General features: G+C 42.3%; 2 protein-coding genes across 3 annotated transcripts; both read right to left on the reverse strand.

Annotated features, from left to right (window-relative positions):
* Window positions 1-1,114: 1,114 nt before the first annotated feature.
* LOC116323123 (ras-related protein Rab-9A-like) lies at window positions 1,115-6,973 on the reverse strand. Of its 2 annotated transcripts, XM_031743386.2 has the most exons (3): window positions 6,746-6,973; window positions 4,540-4,577; window positions 1,115-2,694 (listed from the first exon to the last, which is right to left on the reverse strand). In XM_031743386.2, exon 3 carries the CDS (start codon window positions 2,613-2,615, stop codon window positions 2,004-2,006), a length of 612 nt encoding a protein of 203 aa, XP_031599246.1. In that variant the 5' UTR covers window positions 2,616-2,694; window positions 4,540-4,577; window positions 6,746-6,973; the 3' UTR covers window positions 1,115-2,003. The 2 variants fall into 2 exon arrangements, with proteins under 2 accessions (XP_031599246.1, XP_031599245.1); XM_031743385.2 differs by lacking the exon at window positions 4,540-4,577 and having other exon boundaries at window positions 6,746-6,972.
* A 2,531-nt stretch (window positions 6,974-9,504) lies between these two features.
* On the reverse strand, window positions 9,505-11,888 carry LOC116323137 (transcription elongation factor A N-terminal and central domain-containing protein). Its single transcript, XM_031743395.2, has 2 exons — window positions 11,803-11,888; window positions 9,505-11,645 (listed from the first exon to the last, which is right to left on the reverse strand). The coding sequence occupies exon 2, from the start codon at window positions 11,638-11,640 to the stop codon at window positions 10,669-10,671; it is 972 nt and encodes a 323-aa protein (XP_031599255.1). The 5' UTR covers window positions 11,641-11,645; window positions 11,803-11,888; the 3' UTR covers window positions 9,505-10,668.
* Between the last annotated feature and the right edge of the window lie 565 nt (window positions 11,889-12,453).

The following is a 12,453-nucleotide window of genomic DNA, read 5'->3' on the forward strand; positions in this document are numbered from 1 at the left end:
TCATTTTTACTGATATTTAAACTTTCCAAGTTCATCTTGGTATTTTTTGTGTTGGCAAACAAATGGCATTGAACACATAATACTTCCTCCTCGGATCGTGCCTTGGCATAGAAATTAATCTTCTGTTCACTGACTAAGCAGTTATCTATGGAAGCTTGTTTCAATGGATAAATAATCAGATCATCTCAAAATTTCAAGTCAGTAACCTTAAATTTGGACTTGGCTGCCTGGTAAATGAATACATTTTATCTATGTATTTATTTTTAAAGTGGCATGAAGAAGCTTCAATAGCGATCTAACTAAACATTTTAGCTCTAATTAAAACAATAATTTCCATAGTAGCCTTTTTGATCTAAAATAGTAGGTAAACACAAGCGTTAATAATTACATTAATTAAGACTCTGTGCCAAATCGCATTAGTAACACCTGTTTGTCTATTAGTTTAGCTAGCAAATGCATACATCAAATTACAAATCACTAAAAGTTAGATTAGTTGAATCTTTGAAGTTGTTTTCAGATTATAAAAATCCTACATGATTCATGAGCTTGGCAGCTTTTGCAAGCAGTACAAAAAGAACAAGTCATTTCTGAAATCACAGGTAATTCCAGCTGAGATAATTGTATGCTGCTGCCACCTTCTGTGTCACAGGAAGAGAAAAGTAGATGTTTCTTTCTCAGAATGCTAAAGGAAATTACCAGATATGATCATTTTTATTCAGGCAAGCATACGGTTCTAAATATTTAAGCTTTGAAACTACTGAACACCTACGGTTCCAGACTATAAGGAAATTGAAAGACGCCACACAAGCTCAGTCTGCCCACACAGGTGTTTTCACTCGTGTTCAATCCAAATTGCTGCAGTTGTTATGGAAGCAAACATTTTTTATTATTTAATGAAAATTATTTAGAGTCCAAGAAGAGCTCTCCGAACATTCAGCCTAATTTCTAACACATCTGAGGTCTAATGCTAACATACAGGACCTCCTCCTCTTCAATACCAAAAGAACCTCAATAGTGTGACGCTGGAACGATCTCGCCATTTTCTGACACAGGGGCACCACCTTGTGGACTACAATGGTACTGCAACACAAGTGACCCATACAGATAACAGGTGTTTCTCCAGTTCTGGGTTCTGTTTTATTATCAGTTTAAAAAACAAACTCGTTTAACCATAATTAGAGTAATTTAAGCATTACAATAGCTGATGAATAAATACTAATAAACACAAAACATTAACTCCAGCTAGCAACATTTTGAAAATCACTGGTTTGGCATTATTATGCTGCCAAAATAGAAAATAACATCATTTAGTTTACATCCATTTATGTGTTTATATTGATGACATAGAAGGCGTGTCGTGTGTTTCTAAGGCAAAACCATTACTAGCTTTAAATTTAGGTTGTTTTCTGAGAGGTATGCATCTTTGTCTGACTTGAAGGTCTGTTTAAGGATAATTAGTATTAAACTGCTGTAAAAGCCATTTTGTAGTTTAAGTTTTCCTCCTTCTGAGTCCAGTATCTGCTTCGGTGTGCAAAAACAATCGTAAAGGACTTTCTGTGGCTTCCAGACGCAGCTCCATAGTGACATGAAAACCATCAGCGAGTCTGAAACACCAACTGTGGTAGAAATCGTGTGTTTAGTGGTTTAGAGGTGACATAATTGAGCTTGTTTTCTTTTTTTTAATAAATTGAAAACCCATCTGAGTTACTCACAATTTATAAATTGACACATCCAAATGAGAAATGTTAATGATTCAATTTGTTTCTGTGAGGGACTAAATGTAAGTGAGATCATAAAGTGTAAAAATCATGAATAACTGCACAAAACTACTGATTTGCTTCAAGACTCTAGCCGAGGACGTCACAGGCTGTGTTGTAGGCATATCCTGCTGAGCCACCGCCAGTTCCCATTTTTTGCAGAAAACATGCCCCTCGCGTGCCCTCCGCAGGAGTATCACATGATATCCTGCTCGCTCACTTCTAATCACACACTGCGGGCTGAGCTCAGCAGCAGCTGTGTTGAGGCTGACTCTTCCTCTGCAAGTCCACCGTGTTGGTGTCAGTGTTGATGAGGTGACCATCTCTGTCGTCTGTCGCCTGAATGCGACGCACTGCCTCCTCAAAGGCCGACGCTACATTCGTAGCATCCTTGGCGCTCGTCTCAAAGTACGGGTGTCCGCCGTTTTCGCGACACCACTTTCGAGCGTCCTCCCCAGACACCTGACGCTCAGGAATGTCCAGTTTGTTTCCCAGCACCACAAAGGGGAAGCTGTCGGGGTCCTTTATGTCAGCATAGTAAGTAAACTCCTTCTTCCAGTTCGCCAGGTTTTGGAAACTCTGTCCGTCGTCCAGGCTGAAGGTGAGCAGGCAGCAGTCGGAGCCGCGGTAGAAAGGCGTGCGGAGGCTGCGGAAGCGCTCCTGACCCGCCGTGTCCCAGATCTGCAGGGTGACGCGGCGCCCGTCCACCTCCAGCTCTTTGTTCAGGAACTCCACGCCTATGGTGTGGAAGAGGTGCGAGTCGAACTTGTTGGTGACGTAACGGTTCATGAGTGACGATTTGCCCACACCACCGTCACCCAGAAGGATCACCTTTAAGAGAGTGGATTTGGACATCATGAAGCCTGCTGCTTTGGACTGACTACTCTGAGCAGGGAGACCGCACGGGACGGCTGAACGATGAAGGAAGCAGTTTGACCTGGAGAGGAAAAAACTCACAGTCAACTCAAAGAATAGTTTTAAATATGGAAATGTTCAAACAAAAGAAAATAAAACAGATTTCTTTATTTTACTTAAGTTCCAAATGTTCATGGTAACGTGATGAATAAAGGTGGTCATACCAAATATTCACCTTCAAGCTGGTTAGAATTGCACATGTTCTGTTTTTGCCTCATCTACTGTAATCGCATGTATGTTTGCATGAATTCAGTAAAAAGCTGCCCCGTTTTCCAGGAGAAAATTGAAGGGTGATTTTTTACAGCACTGCACAATGATATAAAAATGAGACAAACAGGCTAATTAGTTCGGCTCTGCACTGGAGTATTAGTACTCTACCAGTATATATGTGCAAATGTGGGGTACACAATGTAGCTCCAACAGCAGGCGGAGGTAAAATACCTTAATTTAAGGTCATAGGTACAAAAATATGTTATTGAATGTGCTTCAGAAACATTGTGCTCACGTAGCCATTCAGCTAAAAAGTAAATAAAGGTAAGAATTATGAGGAAGCACGAGAATGAGGAAGGATGAGGCTACCTGCAGGGTGTGGTTGTTTGCTCCACAACACGCAATCCACGCAATCCACTAACTTTCAGTTAGTGACCTTGTGCTAAACAATAATTGCCAATGACATTAATTGCCATTTTAGGCTGCACAATTTATGTTTAAACAGGAACTATTGAAATTATTTCATCTTTTTATTCTTGGATTCTACTAAAGTAGCTTTGCATGATTTCAATGTTCAGAATAATCCTCATTTATCTGATATGGGGGCTTGAAGCAGCCTCTCAGTTCATCTTCTGTGTCCTCTAGTTCTGATTGGCTGCCCTTCGTAGATTTGAGTTTTGTGAAATTTAGATGTAAAAGAAGTCATATGTGAAAAATGCTAACAGGCACTACACTTTTACAGTTTTCTAATCAAGACTAGAGTTCTTTAAATAATCAAGAAAATAAACTTGCAGTTCAATTATTTAAGAACAAAAGGTGAGTCTCACACACACACACAAAAAAAAAAAAAACTTGGGTTACTCATAAATTACTAAAGAGAAACCTGAACCCTGGAGTGTGCAGTGCTGTTGGATTAAACACTATCAATCCTGCAAATAAGAGAATATCGTCGATAAATCGATGCATATATGAGCTATCTGGAAACAGCAACTGAACCAAAGGAGAAGGAAAATTTGTCAAATTTGCTTTGTTTGTTTTTTTTGTATGAGCATTTTCCACACATTGCTTTACAAATACTTGGAGATCAGATTAGCTGTGGGTTGCACGGTCACAACAAAGGAAGGTCCTGGGTTCAAATCCATCATCTGTGGCCTTTCTGTGTGGGCTCTGAGTACTGTGGCTTCCTCCCACAGTCCAAAGACAATCACGTTAGACTAACTGGTGACTCTAAACTGGCTGTAGGTGTGGATATGATCATGAACAGTGGTTAGATCTGTGACAGACTGACAACCTGCCCGGGGCCTACGTATCACAGCTGGAACAGACTCCTACCGCAACCCTGAATTGGATAAGTGGAAGAAAATGGATCGATAAAACTTCTCCAAGTTCATTTGTGGCCTTCAAGTATTATTTGCATGATTTCAAACTCTGACCACGTGAACATCTGATTCAAGTCAGTAGACTAGCTAATCCTATTAAATCGCCACAGCCCCCTCATTACTCTACGCAACAAATACACTTGCTACTATACCATGTGTAATATGTTGTGCATGAAATGACCCCCGCTAAACATCACATGGACACCGATCACAGGACTGGTGAGTCATTCACAAGCTCGGAAAATTGTCAGCAACAGAGGAAAGAGAGTTTTCCTCACCGTTACGTCTGCACACCGATCACTTCAACATCAGCTACCTGTAAGACAGACAGGGAGTCGCAGATCATGAAGTGGCCAAGGGTTTAACCCACTCAGGCTCAGCGGCAAAGAAAAAAAAACAGCCTAATGAGGATTTAAGTGCAAATTTAATCCTGTCCCACACACTGGCATACTTTTCATGCCACTTCAGGATAACAGTCTTCAGGATCATCTATGAGGCAAACGTGGGCAATCACGAACACGATCACCTCATCTATCACAGCCACGGTGAGACTGCACCGCCGTATTACTCACACACAGGTACCAATCCTTATGTTATACTTTTGATGTCATGCATGCAGTGTGTTTCAGTGGCTGAACCACTCCTTCAGTGTAATACAGACTCTGCTCAGAATATATTGAAAGGAACGGCCCTCAAAACCTTTTTACAATGTTACCATTTTGTTTGATTATTCCAAAAGTATACTAATTATCATTCGTGATTTTCTGCACGATTTTGATCCTTTGACTTTGCCTAATATTTTGGCTTTGTCAAGAGAACAAATATGGTAGTTCAACCACTGCAGAGACACAGAAAAGGCAGCATGAACACAACAGAGAACCACAGCAGAGGAGGAAGGAGCAAAGAGAAACATTTAAGATTTCAAAAAGCACACATGAGGCACATAAAGTGCAAAAAGTGGGTGGTTTTGACTGGTTTTAACGCTCAGTTTCACTTCACTACAAAGCCTATTATGACTTCTGCCTTCTCCACGCAGGGGGTGAAGTAAAGGAACCAAAACAGCCCACGATTGCGGCTGTTCCACATGTCGATGATGCTGCTTCCAGGTGACGGTGCTTGCTAACGGCTCTAAATAACCACGACTGTGACTTTATGTTATTGCTCAGACACGTTTCTGAGCATTGTTATATAATATGTCCTACATGTAAAAATCACGTGCTGTCTGCAACAGTTTAGGGGAAGAACAGACTAAACCCACCGCTCCATAGGAAAGTTTGAGTTGCAGAGTCACATGCGCCGGCGGTGAAAAATGGGCTGAAGGACCAAAGTGGGGTAAATAATGTCTTTGCAATTACAACTTTAAGCACAGAGCTGCTCAAAGAACCTGTGACAGTTCTAAAAGCAGCAATGCAGCAGAAAAAAGAAACAGGAAAGAACCCACACACACCCACGCACACACACACACAGTCACTCACTCAAGAGTCATGTGCTTCATTCAGCAGGATACAATTTGGAGGGGGCTGCTATGCCTCTGTGTATGTGTCTCTGTGTGTGTGCCTCTTTATTTTTCCTCCATAAAAATGTGCGTTTCCTCCAAATGTTGCACTTCTGAGCCTTCAAAATAAAACAACCTCCTGCATCTTCAAATCAAAGCAGCAGCCATTATGCTCAGTCAGCAGGGTAATCATCAGCCATGAGTCATGGCAGCACAGGCCGTTCAGGTGACACACCTCAGCTGAGGGAGAGCTAATAATTTACAGTATTTCTTATCCGTAAACAACATGAAGAGCTGAAACGGCTGCAGCCACATGTGATACCAGTTAAGCCCTCTCAGAAAGCTGGCTGTGTGTAGGCTGTAAACTGCGCCGTGAGAGGCACAGGAAGCGTTTGCACTATAAGTTACTAGATTATAATGACAGCCCAGAGTCAGCATTTTGGGGGTTTCCAGCTGGCAAACACGCACTAGATCCATTTTCGGACACGCAGGAAACCTCGAGTAACGCTTATGTTTTTCATAGTTTCTTTTCATCATGATGATGATGATGATGATGATGATGATGATGATGATGATTATGATTATTATTATTTTGAATAATGTTGTCATTTGCACCACTTACGCAAAACACATGCTGACAAAACAGCATTAAAACAGTTAAAGGAAACACCTCGATGAAACATAGTCATAAACTCTAAGTTTGCTTTCAAATTAGGTGTTCATCACTGCAGAATCAGCGCACATGACGTATGACGTATGAAAATGTAATTATTGTTACGCGTATTTAGTCGACGTCAAAATCTGGAGACAAATCCTTTTAAAGAGAAGTCTGAGCTTGTCCGATAATGGAAGCTTCTCCTAAAACTGTTGCTGTCCGATAATGGGCGCGCTGGTAGTTGCACATTAGCGACTTTCCTAATCCAATTAAACCCACAGAAAGTTGGTATTTTCGCGGTTGAAATTGTACTTTTCGCATTCGGTAACCGTACCTGTCGATGTGCCAATCGGTGCTGGATCCTAGCGGTTAAATTCCTCCCGTTTTCCCCGGTGGGCCGCTGCTGATAGCCGGTGACATGGCGCTGCGGTGTCCCTGCCGCTGCTCTCTGGCCCCGCAGCTGCGGATGACGCTCATATGACCCGACAGGGGCTGTCACGCCTCCCGTCACCAGGCGCGTTCCTGGATCAAACCGACGCATCCACAGTCTAATGTGGGTTTCTCACTGTGAAGAAATGAAAGTGAAATATACAGTTGGCAATATAACCTGCTGTTCGTGTGTGTGTGTGTGTGTGTGTGTGTGTGCGCAGGTTTGAAATAGACACTGCGATCCTCCAAAGTGTTCCAGAATAAGCCAGAAAATGACAGAAAGTATATTGAATTATTGAATTCAATAATTTTAGTTTTATTGAATCATATTAATATTTTTTTTTATCACTCTTCACGTCTGTTTGTCCTGTTTTTGTTTTGGGAAATACACGTTTACTACTTCAGGCCTCTACAAACCATCACTATGACACAGCTTGTATTATGAGGTTTTAAGCAGATATGAATTGTTTGAAGGGATCATAATCCACACACCCTGCTACACTATCCCTCCTGCACTACAACAACAAGTGCAAATATTAAACATTTATGCATCTCTGTAGGTTTATACATCTGCAGAAGTAAAGAGCTCAGACTAGTGTTTTGCAAATATGTATGAGAAGGAAAGTAGGTACAGCTGTGGTAACAAGTTTACATACACTCTTCATGGGCATTAGTCCCACGGCCATTCTGGGCTTTTAATTATTTGTGGGGCTGTTGAATGATTGTACAACGCACATCTTTGACGGCTTTAGAAAACTAAAACTGGGTGCAAACGTTCAAATATATTTTGGATTTTCTCTAATCCACACAGGGTCAAAGGTATATATGCAGGCTCAAATATATAAACACACACACTCATATCTGGTAAATGTTCCTTTGCAAGTTGTACTTCAACCAGATGCTTTTCATAGCCATCAACAAGCTTTGGGTATAATTCTGGGTATTTTATTAATAATTCTTCCCAGAAGACTGGAGTTCATTTAAATTGCTTGGTTTCCTTGCACAGTACTGGCTTTTAGTCATAGTCCACAAATTTTAAGTAGGACTGAGGTCAGGACTTTGAGAAGACCTAAGGTTAATGTTAGCCTGCTCTATCAATTTCAAAGCGAAAATTGATAAACTTGATGTGTGTTTGTGATTATTGTCCTGCTGAAACACCCGACTGTGTCCAAGTTCCAATTTGAGGTTAACTTGAAGAATTTGGAGGTAATCCTCCTCCTTCATTATTGCATCCACCTTGTGCTATGTGCAGAACCACTGGCAGCAAATCAGCCCTAGAACATGATGCTACCACCACCATGCTTGACAGCGTGTTGTTAGGTTTGAGAGCCTCACCTTAACTCCTCAAAACATACCTCATTGGCATTGGGCTTGTCCATGTGAGCAATTGTTAAATTCAATTTGACCTTAAAAGTGTTAACTTTGGACCAGGGGACAGAACTCACTTTACCTTGGACAGTGACACTGGTGTTCCAGGATTTTCCAGTTCATTTCAGGCTTAAGCCTTGGTGGTTCCTGGGTTGTTCTGGAATATCCTAACCAATTTCATCCTAACCAATCTGACATTCTGATTCTTCTTCCAATGGTGACACATCCATACAGTTGTTTGAACTGACAATTATGGAATCTGCAGTTGCTTAGAAATGGCTCCAAGAGACCTTCCCAACTTGTGTATCCATCCATTCTCATCCTTCCTTCCTTTTAACCAATTCAGGGAAGCAGGAGGTCTGAAACCTATCCCAGTTACCATAGGACTAGAGGCAGGGTACACCCTGGACAGGTTGCCAGTCTGTCGCAGGGCTAACACAGAGAGACAGACAACCATTCACACTCACGTGCAATTTAAAGTCATCAGTTAACCTAACCCCACTAACTGGACTGTGGGAGGAAGCCAAAGTAACCAGAGAGAATCCAAGCAGACTTGGGGAGAACATGCAAACTCTACACAGAAATATGGTTGATTCAAACCCAAGACCTTCTTGCTACAAGACAGCAGTCCTAACTATCTCGCCAACAGCTGCCACTCCAACTTATGTAAATCTACAGTTCTCTTCAGTGAGTTCCTTGAATTTTCCAATTGTTCTGAGTATTCTGAGTCAGTCCAATGAGTGCTGTCAAACAAATCCTTTTTATGCTGTAAAGATAAACTCCCTTCTGTACCCAATCATAATCCCTAATGAGGAGTTAATAGGCCTTAGCTTTGTTAAGACATTGTAGAACCTACAGCACCACCTATTAAAATATTAAAATGATTGTTCTTTAGAGTAATTCCGTACAATCATTCCACCCTGAAAACAGAACAGCTCAAAGAAATCATTAAAAGCCCAAAACTAGCATCACAGTTATGCCCTTGATGAGTGGATGTAAACTTCTCACCACAGCTGTATGTGGCTGCAGAGCATCAATCTGACAGGGCACGTCACTAAAATGCTCCTTATCTACTTAAAAGATAAGGAGCACGTGAGAGGGGATGGAATACAGACAAATGCACCAGCGTCGAGATACCAAACACGATAGAAAGATATGGGGGTTTTTTTCATATTTGGCCATTTTACCTTCGGCCTGCTGCAAAAATCAGAAAAGATGCAATAGGCCAGGACGTGACATAAATAATGACGCAGGAAGAACAGCTGAGGATAAAAATAAGTCATTTTCTCTGTAATATCTTCACACACAAAAAAAGACTGCTTCATGTGACATCACAGTGACGTGTATGTGAGTCATTGTGCCACGCTGGCTGGAGCACCATGGGATATCCGCCCCTCCGGCTGCTAGGGAGGGCAGATTACTGGCTCACATGCTCGGAGTTCTTCAGGGGTCACATGTCTCATCTGCTGGATTCAGTTTGCTACAAATGAATGGGATATTGTAGAGCAGAGGCATGTTTTAAAGAATTCCCCCACCGTGTTAATACTCAGAAATACTGACAATAAGTGCAAAATAATGCATTTTTTTCATAAAACTTATAAAATTAAACATTAGCGAAGCCAGTGGTCAAGGCATTAATGGATCTTTAGATCAGTAATGTAAGAGAGAGCGGCCAGTAAAAGCAGTTAAATGAGCTACTGTAAGTAGAAATAAAATGAAGGGCTATTACAGAGAGTGGAGACACAGGAAATGATTCAGCGGGAAGAAGATGACGACAGCTACTTCTTGAAAATCCATGGTTTCAGTCGGAGACTGCAATGACTTGGCATTTCAGCCGGTAAAGATACAGTTTAGGCTTTCAGCTGTGGGTTTTAGTGGTCAATGCATGAAAGACAAAGCACAAATCCTATGGGAAAAAATCTGGTTTAAACCACAAGTATGCACTTCATCCTGCAGGAAAGTTTCCACTCTGCATCCCATGTGACCAATCCTCCTGTTTCAGAGCTGAGTTTATAACACTCAAAACATTTAACTGGTCACAGGAAAGCCTTTATAATACCAAATTGTGAACTAGGGGTGAAACTTGGAAAACCAACTCAAACAAGTGCAATTTTACAGTGGGCAGAACAGCTGAAACAACCAATCAACTAAATGGCTGGAAATTCATCTGCAACAATGGCAGTTTAAGTCAATTTATTATGTAAATGTGTAAAGAAAAGCCTTCAAAATGTATTATTTCAAAACTAGCAACACTGAGTATCTGAGCTAGGAATCCAAGAAGGTCATGTTCCAGATTTCTGAACATTTTTAACTCCACAGATGTCAAAAAATAAGAAAGTAAATCATTAATGAAAGTTCTACACAGCATGATTCTTGTGCAAAATGGTTAAAAATCTGTTATTTTCATTATCAGTTAACCTGCTCTTAGCTTTCTTAGTCATGTATGTTATCCATGTGGATTCAGAGGCAGACCCAGCTGCTGTGGTACCACTGCTGGCCACACCCGCTGCAGGTCACAAAGGTCATTGCATCCTCATCTGGGCCGCCCTGCCTCACCCACGCAGGCAAGAACAGAACCCCTCTGGACACCTGCGTCACCCTACAGTCTGACCCCCCGCATCTTTTGCATCGAATCTTCTCCGTCCGCGTCCCCTCTATCCCTTGAGGAAGCTGCCTCTCACTCACGCCCTGGGAGGAGTACTCCTCCCTCAGCTGCCGCAGCTCTGCGCTGGCCATATCCTCCGCAGACATGCGGGCGAAGGCCTCGGGGGACAGGGAGCCACTCAGGAGGCCCTGATGCAGGTGGCCGCTTTTGGGATTCCTCAAGTTGGCCACCTTGCTCCTCACACAGGCTTTATATTTGACCTGGTTGTGATTATGAAGTTCGTGGACGTGCCGCTCGATGTCTCGGGCCAACTCAGCAGCCTTGTCCTGATCGGGGGCAGAGGGGCAGAGGGCAGCAAGGAGGAGCTGCACACATTTGGTTCTCACGTTATCTGGAGATGCAGCAGAAGTATGAGCTTTGGGTCCAGGTTTAGCCTGCATAGATGATGGTTCTCCTGCAGCATTCCCCTCTCCACCATCACATGTTTGGGCAGAAACCGCACCACCCACGGCTTCTTTTGGTGAAGAAACACTGGCAGGGAGCTCAGGATCCTCGCTCTCCTCTGTGCACTTCACCCCTTGCCTGTCCTTCGTGTACTGTCTCTTCCACTCGGACAGCAAGCTCTTGACTGTCTTCTTCACGCTGTCATCAGTGCAGGTTTTCAGGAGCCTGTAGAGCACTTTGACGATGTCAGTTGTTTCCAGCTGTTCCGCTGTGACGTGAGACTTCTGGAGGTCACCAAGGAGGGTCATGATGTTCCCATAGCTTCTGTCTGCACTGAATTTCTCTATCTGAAGAGCACAGCGGAGCATCTCCTTTGGATCCATTGTGGCTGCAAAGACACAAAAGTAAAGATGAAACAATGAATGTTTTTTTTCTTAATGTGGTGATGTTTGCCCCTCACTGCAAAATGAAGCACTGCTCTCCTGAAAGCACAGCAGTATGTACCACTTAGCAACACATTAAAATAGACTTTTGCACATGTTTACCTGAGTTCCTTCATGGTTTGCAGTTTCTTCCTGCTAACAGTGAGCCTAGCAAACGTCTACATGGGAGCAGCCATGTTGAATGTGTCTCCACGGGAGAAAAATGCCAGCATTCACCTCTAGATGGAGCTGTAGCCTCACAAAGTCAATGTGTGCATGAGGGTAGTGCAGGTAGTTTCCCATCACTTTCTTAAAATGGAACTATATATATGTATGTATGCAATCTTTTTTCCCCTAAAAACAGGGATTAATGCAACATTACAAATGAAACCTCTTTGCAATGAAAGTGTCACCATGAATCCCCGAATCAGTACACTGCGGCCTGTTTAATCTGAAAGTATCCCAGCAGAGCTTTCCAGCTGTGCTGTCAGTCTGTGCTTTATCTAAAATGTACTGTGGGATTAGTGCTTTATGTGAGGATTTAGGTGTGTGCTTTTGGATTTTCCAGGTTACTCCCACGGCCAAACTTCTGTCTATTTTAACGCCTCTTTCCTGTTTTTCCCACAATAACAAATGTGGATGAACCTGTGCTAAACCACACGAGGAGCTGAGGGTGTCGTCCAGACAAAGTGTTCGATTTCAAATGTGTGTTGCATTAATGGCTATTATTATAGCCTTATGTTCCTTCTTTTCAGCTCCTGAGATCGAGATGAA

The sequence above is a fragment of the Oreochromis aureus genome, linkage group 23, assembly GCF_013358895.1.
Source record: "Oreochromis aureus strain Israel breed Guangdong linkage group 23, ZZ_aureus, whole genome shotgun sequence".
In the NCBI taxonomy this organism is placed as follows: Eukaryota; Metazoa; Chordata; class Actinopteri; order Cichliformes; family Cichlidae; genus Oreochromis; species Oreochromis aureus.